The 14,483-nt window shown below is 35.6% G+C and overlaps 1 protein-coding gene across 1 annotated transcript; it reads right to left on the reverse strand.

The window, feature by feature from the left end:
- LOC109842434 lies at nucleotides 822-11,465 on the reverse strand (the record flags this gene model as incomplete). The annotated part of the gene is made up of 4 exons (XM_020411312.1): nucleotides 822-1,345; nucleotides 4,820-4,963; nucleotides 10,171-10,276; nucleotides 11,356-11,465. Coding segments are annotated over 4 exons (606 nt in total), but the record flags the coding sequence as incomplete, so codon positions are not given.

A 14,483-nucleotide genomic window follows, 5' to 3' on the forward strand; every position in this document is an offset into this window, starting at 1 on the left:
TTCGAAATTCAACCGTCTTGTTTCCATACGTTGACGTCATGGAGCTAACATGTAAATAACTCTGTTAATGGATAGATTGTAACATGTAATAATGCTGTGTGAACACGCTCTCAGTCTCAATAGCTCCTTTTGTATTAGGATTAAAATCCAGTTAGTTGTACAATGTTTGCCAAGAGGGGTTACGAATAAGATTTGAAGTGATTCGGAAGGATGCAGTTTGTTAATGACTGTGGCTTTCGGAGGGTGGAATTTGAGTGGGACTCTGAGCAAGTCATCAATGATAGAAGGCGACGTGGAGATCAAAGCTCTGTATTTGGGTATATGATAAATGACGTCATTTCTGAATGCCACGGTCTGGAGCTATGTAGTTTTAAGCGCGATGCATAGAACTGGGAACAAGGTTGCTCATATATTGGCTTGCCATATTACGGAAGTCCACGGATTATATGTTTGGATTGAGGACCACCCAGCATTCATTCAGAGGCAACTACAAAATGAAAAGGCTCAAGACTGATTTATTATGTTGTTTTTTTTAGTGCTCTAATGTATAGTTATGGCTTTGTTTTTTGTCTATCAATAACATTATTTAAAAAGAAAAGCAACCAACCAGCTTCTATTTGATTATAGTATTGCTAGTAATAAAAGCCAAATTTCCAAAGATCACTATAAATTTCCAAAAACAAACTTCTCATAATTCTTCGGTGTAACTTTAACACATCATGTTAAAGAATCATAAAATTCAAAAACCTAGGCAGATTTGCAATAATGATGTAAACCGAATGTTTCATGATAGCCATTAAAGAACATTGACAAAGTTGACAGATTTTTAAAATCGTCTTAATAAATAAGTCAAATGTGAATTTTTTGCATCCTACAGGAGGGAAATAAGCAAATATAGAAAGGGGTAAAAAACTCAATTCATTCTCCTTTCTTGCAGTCTAATAATAAAACTCAACTTCAGGGTATGACAAAACCATCTATACATAAGACAGTCGATTTTTTTTTTACATCGCTCTCAAAAAAGAACTTTCATCTGGACCAATGATTGCTTGACACCAATATTTTGGCAGCTCAAAACATTGATTTCAAAGGATAAAATTCATTCATGTATCTCACCCTCTTCAAACAAGTCATCATAGGAGACCGGTACTCTCACCCTATCATGCACTGATACCCGCCCTTTGATGGAATCAGGCAGTTCAGGTGCACTTTGTACCTCAGAAATGCGCTCAGAACCATTGAATACTTCTTCCTCTGTTGCCTGATCAGGAGCACTGGTATTTGGCGAGACTGCTTCTTCGTTCGTGTTTGTCTTTTGCCTTTTCTTCGGCTGCAAAAGTTGTTTCTGTGAAGATGTGAAATTAATCATCAGAATTGCTTATTATTGATACATATTCAAAATTAAACAGAGCCAAATGATCACCAACAGAAAACAAGGGACCAGCATTCACCAAGTGGCTAATGCATAACTATGCTTACGTAACTATCTACCTTAACCAAAAAGTGTTACCTTTCCCAATCTCTATTGCTATGTGAGATGGTATCAAGTTGCAAATCAAGAATCAAATACCCACAACTCGAACGTCGTACATAATGAATAAAATATTTGTGAATTTACCGAGGAATAAGCAGGGAGTTGAGTTTGTCTATAATTGACCTATTACTATCTACCGTTCATGTATTAATGTGTGATTATACTATATGAGCAAGAAGGGAAAGAAATAAATTAAAAAGAAAAGAAAAGGGTCCATTTAGAACCCAGTCGTGGGTTCAACGGATTTTTATTTTTAAAACGTTTGTTTCGATCCGAAACACAAATCTATCAATTACCCAAGTTCTAAATGCATAATAGAGGCCATTTAGAACCATTTCTACTCAAAATAAACCATCATTCCTAGAGCTACCGTTGCACGGTTTCAAGCTTCCTTTCGATTCAAGAATCACTCTATTCCGAATCTCATAATCATTCAGAAGCATCACAGCAACATTCTCTACCAAATAGATCTCCAAATCACTCAAAACATTGCTCAAATGTATCATCTATGAAAACTAAGACATGGGTCCTACCTTTTTTCCAAATTGAATATGATTAAATTTTCATGTTACCACTTATAGAATATGTGTCTCCATTACATGATTCATGATGTTATATGCAAGACCTAGAATACACCGAAACCGATGCATGTTTATGCTAGGAAAACGTGATATGACTGCGATGTGTTTGAATGATATACATGAGACTTGGCCCTAGAGGTTTGCATGATAGGCACCATGATATTAGACTATACATGATGACGATGAAATGTTTAGCAAGTGTTAGGTGTGTCCTTTGTGACACCAACCCGATACTACATTGTAGCGTCTTATGACACAATCTAGTACAAGGACAGTTTGGGATACAAGCTTTCGGTGAGTGGGGGCTCATGTTCCTCCACCACTCTCAAGAACCAGGAGGCTATCACCGAAACCAATGCATGTTTATGCTAGGAAAACGTGATATGACTGCGATGTGTGAATGATATACATGAGACTTGGCCCTAGAGGTTTGCATGATAGGCACCATGATATTAGACTATACATGATGACGATGAAATGTTTAGCAAGTGTTAGGTATGTCCTTTGTGACACCAACCCGTTACTACATTGTAGCGTCTTATGACACAATCTAGTACAAGGACAGTTTGGGATACAAGCTTTCGGTGAGTGGGGGCTCATGTTCCTCCACCACTCTCAAGAACCAGGAGGCTATCTACTTCTCCGATTTATCTAATGTGTGATCCTTTCGAACACAAAGTATCAGCCATTAATGACTTATGTTTGAAATTCTTCGGCATGGACTCGTAACGTTGGAAACTCAGACGTAGAGGGCACCCACATGATGGATGTTTTCTACACCAGAAACAGGACACCCACAAGATTGGGGTGGATGTTTTCTATGGTTCAAGTCGCTTGGGTCTAGTGCATAACATATAACGAATAGCCACTAATTAAAAAATCACATGGGTAATTACGGGGGAAATGGAAACTTGTTAGAGTGTGTGATTCTTGGTTGTGGTTGAGCTCATCATATCATATGATTGGAGGAGAAACCAAGAACAAGCATGAGCCAAGAACAAGTTTCGGTGGACATACAACACACACTATTTATCCAGGACTTTCCCAAATAAGACATGTTAAAAGATGATATTAGTTAGTTAATCACACACTACCTCTACATCACACATGAGGGCTAGGTGCACTTTGGACATGATGATATAACCTGCGATACAGTGGTGTATCCAGAAAAATTTTATTTGTGTGTTTATCTTGTTATCTGTTTTCATCTGCATGTTTTCTTAGACATCTGCATTATAAGATGTTACCATATATATGACATTCTTGTTCTTCACTAGCCATGCATCAATAATAGACATTACATGTGCACACAACCTCCTTCATTTTACACACTTGCTAAACAACTCGCTAACTACCCTGCTTTTGCATAACCAGCTGCAAAGCCAAGGTCTTGTGGGATATATGTTGTTAGACATGTTTATCTTTGAATTATGTATTTGAGGCCGTAGTGCCATATTTCAAACTTTTATGTATTCTGAACATCTTATGTATATGGGACTTGTGATATTAGTCTATTCAGTACTTTTGCTTCCGCTTGATGTCGATATATTGTGATATATGTTTCTGCATATGAGATGGTGTAGAGGTCTTTATGAACTTAAGTATATGTTTTTGGGTGGAGTTTGCCTTATTGCATATGCTTGCTAGCCTAGTCACATACTCGCAGCGATGCGGCATGATATTAAGCCGCGGGGGTGACAAGGTTTTGTAAGTTCCCTTTCCCGTCCACATGTCTGTATTAAATTCCTGAAAGACGAAAGTATTGTCCCGCTTGAGATGAATATTTCTCTTTCATACATTGCAACAGAAGTGCAGCAACTAATCTGCCCTTAACCGCCTCAAAAGAAATTTTCCCCCCTCATATGAAAGATTCACTTCCTGTAACAAGTTCTTAAAGCACATTCTTTGACAAAAGATCAAAATAAATATCCTAGCCCTCCCTCTTTGATGCATTCAGATTTATCTCCTTTATTGAATTGGTTTCTCAAACTTATTTAACCAACAATACCATCTGAATTCATTCTGCAATTTGTCAGTAAAACTCAGATGCTGGCGCAACTGGAGTTAAGCTGAGCTGAGGCCTAATTCCAGGTAACTCCAGCCAACCGCATAAAAATAATCTGGAGTTAATGGTGATACGACCTACATTTAAACCTCTCTTGACAAAGGAGGCCTATGCTATCTACAGTCGCAATTACTGAGAAATAAAGAGGGTGGAAACAAACAGGTAAGCCAGATATTTGAAAGATAAATCAATTTTTAGCTAATCTAGAAAGAATCAGGTTGATTCAGAAGTTCTATTGTGGGAAACAAGGAATGGAGAACAATCAAGACAATATACAGGCATATAAAATGAATAGCTTTATTTAGCTAGGCTTTGACTTAGTAAGATATTGAACAAGGAATAAACGGCCTAGAATGACATCCTTAAAACAAAAAAAAGAACAAAAACAGGATTTACTTTAAGGTTGAAAAACAAAACTTTATGGAAAAGTAAAAAACTAAAACACCTAACATCATTGAGCAATTAATATATATGCAGACAATAACTATTATTTTCCAATAAGATCAGAAAAGTTTTATGATGGAACATTTATCACTAGATTAGAGACAGACTAGGTGGGACTTATTACCTAGTGAATTGTGAATGACATGCAAATCAGACATAAATGCATTGAAACACAAGGAACACCCTAATGCATACCTCAAACTCTCTCCCCTTTGCCATTATTTCCTTGTATGCCTTTGGCTCACGTGTTTTCAAGATATTCCATAGAATGCCGCCACCAGTGCGGAAGCGACTTTCATCAGCAGTCTTCTGTCCTCCACATCTCTGAATGGCATCCACCTATATGGAAACAACTTTTTGTTGAGGAAATTTTTGGGAAACAAATAAGGAACTGGAATTTACTGATGCTGAATAGATGCTGTAACTAAAAAACGAACTCTTACAATAGAGACAAATTAAACCCTAATAGATCTTTCAATCTAAGCCCCTGATCCACATGAAAAGGACTGCACAAATCTAGGACCATCTACTTTTAACCGCTAAATTAACAAATGAAAAATAACAGATGCAATATGTGAGTTCTTCTTAAGCAGTCAAACGACCAAAAAGGGATGTGTAACTTCTATCAAATAGCATGCAGTTACTGTATATTGAAGACACTTGATAAGTTCTCCTTTTTATTCTTCACCCTCAAATTCTAATTATCCACGACTGGAAAGTACTTTGAAATAAATAGATAATAAACATTTAAACGCAACATGGTATAAGAAGTTTATGACTAAAAATACTGCATACCATGTTGGTCATTTGTTAATCATGTAAAGACCTGCTGGAAAAATCAGCAAGTCAGAAAAAATGTTTGCAGGCTTCTTTTCCCTTAAAACGAGTTTATCTATTCTCAGTGGTTTTCAAATACAAAATTAAGCATAGAGTGTCAAAGTGCATTAAGAGCAAAGCAAATACCTTCAGGTTCCAAGTTATTTCAATTCAACGCGAGTTCCAAAATGATATAGGACTGATGAGCAAAAGGCTTCGGAATGGAAAAAGTTCCATGCTGTATAGTGCAGAACCCATAAACCAAATTTATAGAACATAAGCCTATCACCAAACTTGTCCATTGTGCATATCCACATGAGGGTAATTACAGGAAATTTTGAAGAGCATTAATATGTACTTAAATCTACCATGAACAGAAAAATTCTACCGATCATGAGGAGGTTTCCCTCCTGATAAGTCTCATTTGATTTTGAATGGTAGAGTTGCTAGATTAAAAAATACCCATAAGACCCCTTTATCCACCAATCTGTTTCTCCCTTCAATGCTCCCTCCATCTTCTCTTGCACTGAACCACTGTTTTAAAAAACCTCCGCCTAGTGCGCTTAGGCGTACGCCTAGGCCTAGGTGGTACCTAGGCCGCCTAACTAGCGCCTAACGCCTAGGCGGTATTTAGGCTGCCCACCTAGATTTTACAAGCGTTTAGGAGAGCATTGTCTGCTTATGTGGATTACACCCTATATGTCTTGGTTGTGATTTTATGTGTTGTAGCCTACACGTCCTCCAAACTCCATTAACCTCTAAATATGAACACATCCACTACCTCCTCCGACCTTCAGCAAAACCTTAATCGACCACCACTTAAATGAAGAAAGAAATCCGCCTAGACACCAGTCTGATATCTAAGCTTTATATAACATTGACATTCACTATCAATTATTGTAATTAAAAATAAAAAAAGAAAACATCTTAGGCTCTAGCCTTGTTAATTATTGTTTTGGCTATTTAGTATCTAAGTATGCATGATTTATTGTGGAACTAAGGTTGCTATCTTTTTTTAAAAATTTATATGAATTTAATACATATTTTTATCAATTATTATAATTAAATAATTTAAAAATAGTCAAACGCCTAGGCGCTGCATAGACGTATGCCTAGGGGTCTAGGCGTTAGGTGTTCGCTCAAACGCCTAGTCTGCCTAGCACCTTCTGTAATATTACCGAGCTCCCCCGATTTATGTAACTATTAACAAGGTAAATAGTACTTTTTAAATATCTATTTAAGTTAGTTAACAACAATAACATAAACTTAAGAAGTGTAAGTTAACAGTAAACTTAAGTTTAAGTTTAAGTTTAAGTTTAAGTTAAACTTAAGTTTAAGCTAACAATAAACTTAAGTTTAAGTTAATATTAAGTTTTTTGTTGATGGTAAACTTAAGTTTAAGTAAACAATAAGCTTAAGTTTAAGTTTATTGTTAACTTAAACTTAACAGTAACTTGTAATTCGAGTTGAGAATGAGTTTTGCACTGTTGAGATGAACTTATAATTTGAGTTGAGAAGTATAAACATACAAAAAGCTATTGTAATTGGTAACCTAAGCAATTTAGTTAATAATGTTGGTATTTTAGTATTTATGCATCTTTGATTGAGTATATATATTTATCTTCAAGTATCACAATTAAAAAAATAAAAAATAAAAAAACGCCCAGAAACCGCTTAGACGTCTGTCTAGGCGACTAAGCGCTAGGCACCAAGTCCGACGCCTAGAAACGCCCAGGGTTTCATTGCACTGAACAATGAAACCATCACTTCCAACCCCAACCATCTTGTCATCGATGTTCTTCAGAAGCCATCATCGAACTTACCTAACACTCTGGCAAAATCCCAACTTTCTCCCATAGGCGTAATTCTTTCTTTCAATTGATTTTAATGGAGAATTCGGAGATGGTTTTAATAAATCCCAGCAAAAATCTCTCTGTGCTCAACAATTTTGTAGGCACAATCACTCTTAGAAGAACCCACCATGAAACAAACTTCATTCCCATTTCTGTATGGTCAGATTATAAGCCTCGGTAAGATATCCAGATCAACCAAGGTTAATCATGCGCCTTTAATGCTAAATCTCAGCTCCGCACTAAGTCTTCTTCATTGCTTTGATTACTGTCAGCCCTCTCATTAAGGCCAGAGCGTCTATATGCAGATAGTATGAGGATAACAACTATGTGGCTTGATTTCATTCAGATTTTAACATTTCATTGTACTAGTGTGAACACCGTGCAAAGCACGGCATATTTTTTCCCCACTACAGTAACCCCGGTTTTAACTGCTACAATTTTCTTGGATTTTTTGAATTACTACAGTATCTCATCTCTGCTACAGTTTTCCCGTGTGCTGCAGACAGTATCCAGTTTCATTTTTACTACAGTTTTAGTGCTACAGTAAATGCTACTGTAGCATTTACTGTATCATGAATAGTGATTCTTGGGTTCTCTCATTTGTATAGAGGAATAGATACAGTGCAAGCTTCTTGACCTTGAGGGAGGGAGCGAATAAGGGGTAAGTGTAAAGTGTAAACTAGTCATATATACAAAAGAAAGGAATATTCCACATTTTTATTCTCAAACAGTACGGAGAAGATAAAATTTTGAAATACAGATGACGCGGAGAGCTAATTGGAAAAAATGATATTCTAAGCTACATTTTTGCACATGTGAAGAATTTGAAAGGTACACACATAAATACATACTTACTTGAAAAAGCATATAGAAATTGGAAATAGACCACCAAGCAGATCAAAACTACATGCATAAAGGAAAAGCCAAACTTTTTCTAAGTTATGAAATAATGAAATTGATTTTCAGAACACATGGGTTAGTGTAACATGTCACATTCTTTGCGTGATATGTCTTCTAGGTTGTACTTTGAGCGTTAAGTTTAATGCGTGAAAGGCAAATGTAAAATAACAAGCTCCGATGTATTATAAATATCATACCCCAAGCAGATGGTGTTGAAGTGAAAAACTATAGATGTAAAGTATTTTATTATCTTTCATTGATTTTATTATGTATTTATTTATTTTCCACTCATCATGTTCTTCCATCTTCAAATATTTCCAAGATCGTATTAATATCAAAACCGCCATAAAGTATAGGTCAAATAGTAGAATTTTCGTAAATTTTTTCAAAAATAGAGCGAACTTCGCACTGAACAAATAAACTCTTGAGTTTGATGTCATCACATGGATGAATCCGTGGACTTTTACAAAAAACATCCGAGTCGAAAAATATTCATGGCTAGGATTGAGATACATGTTGCTCAAATCAAGTGATGATCATATTGTTTCTTCCTTTTACACCTCTTACAGAGAGGTAAAGTTGCTCTTTCTACACAAAGGGTTAGATGCATTCTTATGGGACAACATAGCCAGATAAGAAGATAATTTGGCTTGTCCAGCCTCAAGTTTATAGCGATGAAAAGCAAGGGCTCCAACTATGAACAACTAATCATTACAAGGAGGTTAGCTAATTGATGCATAACTGTCAGGAATAAGAAGGCAGTTATCCTTGGAGATTCTTGATCAAGTTGATGGATGATGTGAAATTACGTGGAAGTTTAAAGGTCAAATATGAACCCCATCAACACATGAATAGAAATCAAATACTTAGGCTTCTTGAGTACCATGATCCCAGGCAAGACATTGTTCTCTTTTGATTTTATTCAGCAGCTGGTGCAGGTGAGTAATGAAAGGGAATAGCCAAAGCAAACAACAAAATCACAGGTGAAACTCAAAAAAGTGAACTTAAGGGCAGAGGCAGTCGCCCAAATTGTTCACAATCATTGTGAGAGCTCTAACTCACTAGTATAACACAACAATGAGAAAAGTTACAAAAAGAAAGTTTTGGAGTTCTACATACAGGGAGGTAATAAACGCGATCAAATTGGTCCAATGTCTATGATAGCATTAGCATCTCCATGGAACCAGATAAGGCTCACTTTTTGTCAATTCAAGGTATTAGTAACTCTTAGGCAGTTACTTGACTGCCCTTTTTATCATGTAGAAGGAGAGGATTTCATATTTGCTTTGAAGTGTATCTTCCCGCAAGAAATTAAAAGATGTAAAGGTTTCTTAAGCTAAATATATGTCAAATTCACTGCTCCCGAGTATAAACAGAGAGTTAACAACGAAACTAAGAAAAGTTATTTTATTTTATTATATAATAAGCAAACGATTCAACCATGGTCGAAGGTAAAAATTCCTCACTCATCATTTAAATCCAAGCCATGTGTGACAATCATAGTTAAACAGGAGTTTATTTCAAAATAAAAATCCAAAGGTCAAGTGCTTCTAGGCCATTATAGACATGTATTCATTCAGTAAGGCAAGAACATATATTATAAATTAATAATATTTGATTGAAAGTTGTTCATGATTCCTAACCTCCTGCCCATGAATTTATAGAAAGCCAACTTTAGTGCCTCTGGCTCATATAGGCAGAAGCTACATATCACACGACTTTCTTGTGGAATACACTGGGTGGAAACTGGGAGATGAACATCTAGTTTGAAGTTCAAACCCAGGAAATTACTCCCAAATTCTGATACAGTATTGATAATCTTCTCCAAAAGGTTAAGGCTTTTATATACTCAAACAAAAAAGCAAATACCCCTCAAAGTAGCATATTACCTCAGAAGCCAAAGTAAAAAAAGAACATTGATATGAAGTGCATAAAGATACATGAAAATAAAAATTGTTATTTCACATAAAAGGATACCTCTTTCACAAGATCACTAAAGGCAGACACACCAAGACAACCTATAGCATTCCAAACTAAGTATGACTTCCTCTCCTTTAATCGCTTGCATGTATCTATAACGAACCTGAAGAATACGAAAATCACAAAAGGTCAATGCCACTGAATGAACTAGTAGCAGGTGAAATAACTCTCAAGTAAAACATATTGTACAACATCTATTTTCAGTAACTGACCAGTCTTCGTGAAAACCATTAGATAAGTGGAATCAGATGCCTAAACCCACACTAGAGTCTAAGTCTAACCCCAACACGGGCTTCAAAAGAAAGGAAGCTGAAAGAAGTTGGAGATCGGAAGTACACGTTAAATAACAAAAAAATGTAATAACAAAACTGAATCATTCATTAAAAAATGGTTCTGATAAATAACGATGAGCATTTAATCTTCTCAAGGAAGCACACAGGTTTTATTGTACCTTGAAATAAACTTGCTTTCAGCAAAAATAAAGTCACTTCTGACAGAATTGAAGGTTATTACTACACTTATTTCATTTGCTGAGTGGAACCAGATGGTAGAGCAATTTCAGGGTAACTCGCAAATAACCCCCTCGTCCATATCTTCAAAATACTTTATCACCCCTCAACTATTTTATTAGCACTTAACACCCCTAAATTCATGGGACTGCGGAGGTGTCTGCAATTTATTCGTCTAAATATACCAACCCAGGGATTTTAAGTGCTAATAAAACAATTAAGGGGTGATAAGCGCTAGTGAAGGTTTACATGAGGGAATTTATGTAATTACCCACGATTTTTATTTTATAACTTTGTTCTATTCTCTTTGGCATGATATTTCTTTCTCATAGTTCCAATTTGTTGCCAAATGAGCAAGGCTTAGCCGCTCAGCAGAGGCTTAGCAGATAATTCCGATGGTAATAATTATCCATGAAATTTAGTGAACTTAATCAGTGAATATGTGAAGAATTGATCACTAACCCTAGCATGAGTATTGAATTCTTTCATACCCAATTGGGCCAGAAAATGCAATGTTTTCGAAAATTCTCTACAATCAGTGAGCTCTCTCAAGCACTTCTTTAAATGTCACAAATACTTACAATAACTTAGAAATTACAACCAAAAATTCCCATCAATTCAACATAGAAAAACGCCAAAATAGATTGCAACGTAAATAGAGATTAAATTTTACCGATTGATGTCGGTAATATTGGGAGCTGAGCCGCTTCTCCTCCTCCTCTTCTTCTTTTTCTTCCTCTTTCCCGCGCTAGGGTTAGGGTTCGTTGGACGAGGTCCGCCGCGTCATCGCCGCCGTTTTCTAGGGTTTCGTCGTCTTCGTAAATTGCATCTAATAAGCTCCCCTCGGTTCCCTCCATTGAGAGACGCGAGGGTAACGAAAGCGACGGTGGTGTATGTATATAGAGCGAAAGTCGAATGCTAGGAACTAGGGCTGTAGGTGGATCGGGTTAACGAAGTTCACCCGCTGTAAACTTGAACGGATCCGCAACCTAGAAATGTTACTATTTAAGGGTTTTACTGTACTGGACCCCGAATCTTCTTTAATTACACACAAATTTATTGATTAGAGCATCTCCAACAGTTTCCCCAAAAATTTCTCCAAAATGGGGAAGCAAAAATCATATTCTTCAAATTATTTTTGTTTCAACTCTAACAGCTTCCCCATTTTGAAGAATCTTGTATTTATTACAATAATAAAAATATTATACATCCCTATTTTGGGATGCTCTTATGCATTGAATTGCCCCCATGTCTTTTTCTGTAATTACAGATTTTATTTTATATTTATTTTCTCCTCCAACCCGTTTTGAAGAACGTGCTGCATTTATGACAAAGCTCTTCTCAAATATTTGAAGAATGCCCCAGATTTGGGGAAGACTCCCCTTTTTTTCTCATTCATCCCTATTTTGGGGAATGAGATGGAGAATCTGTTGAACCAAAAAAAAAACCAAAATTCTCCAAAAGTGAGAATACCAATAAAATGAGAAAGCTGTTGGAGATGCTCATACGCCACCGAAATCTTCTTAAAATTGCATATAGTTCTATGAGAATGCTTGGGAACTTTAGATCATAACTCCCTCGTGTTATAATTCACAAATAGATTGTAACTTTAAGGGGTTGTTTGGTTGGCAATTTTTGCCCTTTTTTCCTGTCAAAACTGACAAACGTTATCAGTTTTGGCAGCTTCACTTGCAAAAACGCCCCAAAATAGGCGTTTTTACAAGTAAAGCTGTCAAAACTGACAGCTTTTGTCAGTTTTGGCAGGGAAACCCAAACAAAAAAAGCCAACCAAACAGCCCCTAAGTGGATTATAATTAGGAAAAATTATGTCTAGGCTTCAGATTAAGAATTGATCTGGCTCATTGACCAAACTTAAACGTGTTTAGGCTCATTTTTCCATCTTGTCTTTCTTATCTCTTAAAATACTCTTTATCTTCTTCTTCTTTTCCTCATTCATTCTCATGTCAACGTTTTTCATCCATTCTTTCCCATCCCTTCTCTCTCTTCCATCTTACCTCCTCCCTCATTCTCTCTTCTCCATACACTCTTCTCCATACCGACTTCGTTCTTCTCTCTCCTCCATTTCAACTCAGTTGTCATTCCTTCTGCACTAAATTTTCTTCTCCTTCCACCCTCTATCTTCTCTGTCCCATCTTCATCTTCATTGTCCTTCCTCCACTTTCATCTATGCCTTCCTTTTATCTCCTCGTTCATCTCATCTCCACCTTACTCCCCTCTCGTACCTTCCATTCTGTGCCACAATAGCTGCAACATCTTTCAAATGTGTTAACTTTGCTTAAACGAGGCATCTCCTAAATCTTGCCGAAGTTAACACTCAACAAATAAAGTTAACACCTATCAGTAAAACTTAATAGCTAATAGTTAAACTTAACACATAGTGTTAAAACTTAACACTTAAGTTTTTTAGTTAAGAGGTGAGCTTTGTAGTTGACAAAAATAAATAACAATTAATCTTTTTCGTCGTCATAGAATCTCCTCCATCATTTTCCTCTTACCTCAATCATATTTATTCTTTATTCTTTCATAATGGCCGTCGTATTCTTCAAATATGGTCTTCTTGATTAAGACGGATTTTTAGTGTGAATTTTATTATTTGAATGCTAGTTTTGATTAATATTGAGTGTTAACTTTAAATTTCAAGTGTTAAAATCTTTATAGTTTTTAAAGTTGATACTTAATTTATAGTTAGGTAAAGTTAACACAAAAAGGCCATCTAAGCTAATGGGCGTGACAGATTTGTAGAAGAAGAAGAGAAAGAGATGGTAGATGAAAGAGAAAATACAATTACGACAGGTTTGACAGTGAAAAAACTTAATTATTAGTTTATTTTGCACATTACATGTTAATTGTAAAATTTACATGTTTCTTTTTAAGCTAATTTGTTAAGTATAAATATTGCGTGTTAACTTTAACTGTTAGATGCTAACTTCAACAGCTAAGTGCTAACTTCAGATGGCCTGTTTAAGCTAAAAACAACATGCTTTTGAATGATGTCACAACGATTATAGAAGAAGAATGAGGAGTGATGGTTGAAAAAAGAAGAAAATAACGGAAAAGTTGGCGTGGTGGTATAAAAGATAAGAATAACAAAATAATAAGAAGAAAAAGAAGAAAAAAACAATGAGAAAAGGTGTGGCGAAAGAGATATTGGGGAGAAGGAGGAGAAGAAGGAAATATATTTTTATGAGTTCATGAGGAAAAAAAGAGATGTGTAGTTGAGGTTGAGGGTAGTTTGAGGATAAAGAAAAGTTATCTTCCCTCTTTGTCATGATGACGACATAAAGAGAGATTTTCACATGAGAAAGGGGGTCGAGGGGAAAGCACATAGAGAAAAGTTTTTTTTTTTGGGGTGGGGGGGCAACACATGAGTTTTTTTTAAAAGTGCACTAGGTATAATTTTTCCTTATAATTATGAATTATAACGCAAGTGAATTATAATTTAGAGTGTTTGGTGAATTTGACGGGTTATAATATGTTTTTAATATAAAATAGTTGATAAATGGATGAATTATAATATATAACTTGCGCATTGGCATGTGCGATGCACGTGCAATATTAAGTTATGTGATTAGTCTTATATTTCATGTATTAGTTTGATGATGATTTAGTTTATGCAATTTTATTATGGACCTCTACATAGAAAATGCATCTTAAATAGTTATTTTAGCAATTAAATATATACTTAACACAATTTTGTTCACAATTTTGTTGAGTAATTTCCTAATTGAGGATAATATAATTAAAGCAAACGATTGAAAAAAAAGAAATTAGAGATATTGC

The sequence above is a fragment of the Asparagus officinalis genome, chromosome 5 (assembly GCF_001876935.1).
Source record: "Asparagus officinalis chromosome 5, Aspof.V1, whole genome shotgun sequence".
NCBI lineage: Eukaryota > Viridiplantae > Streptophyta > Magnoliopsida > Asparagales > Asparagaceae > Asparagus > Asparagus officinalis.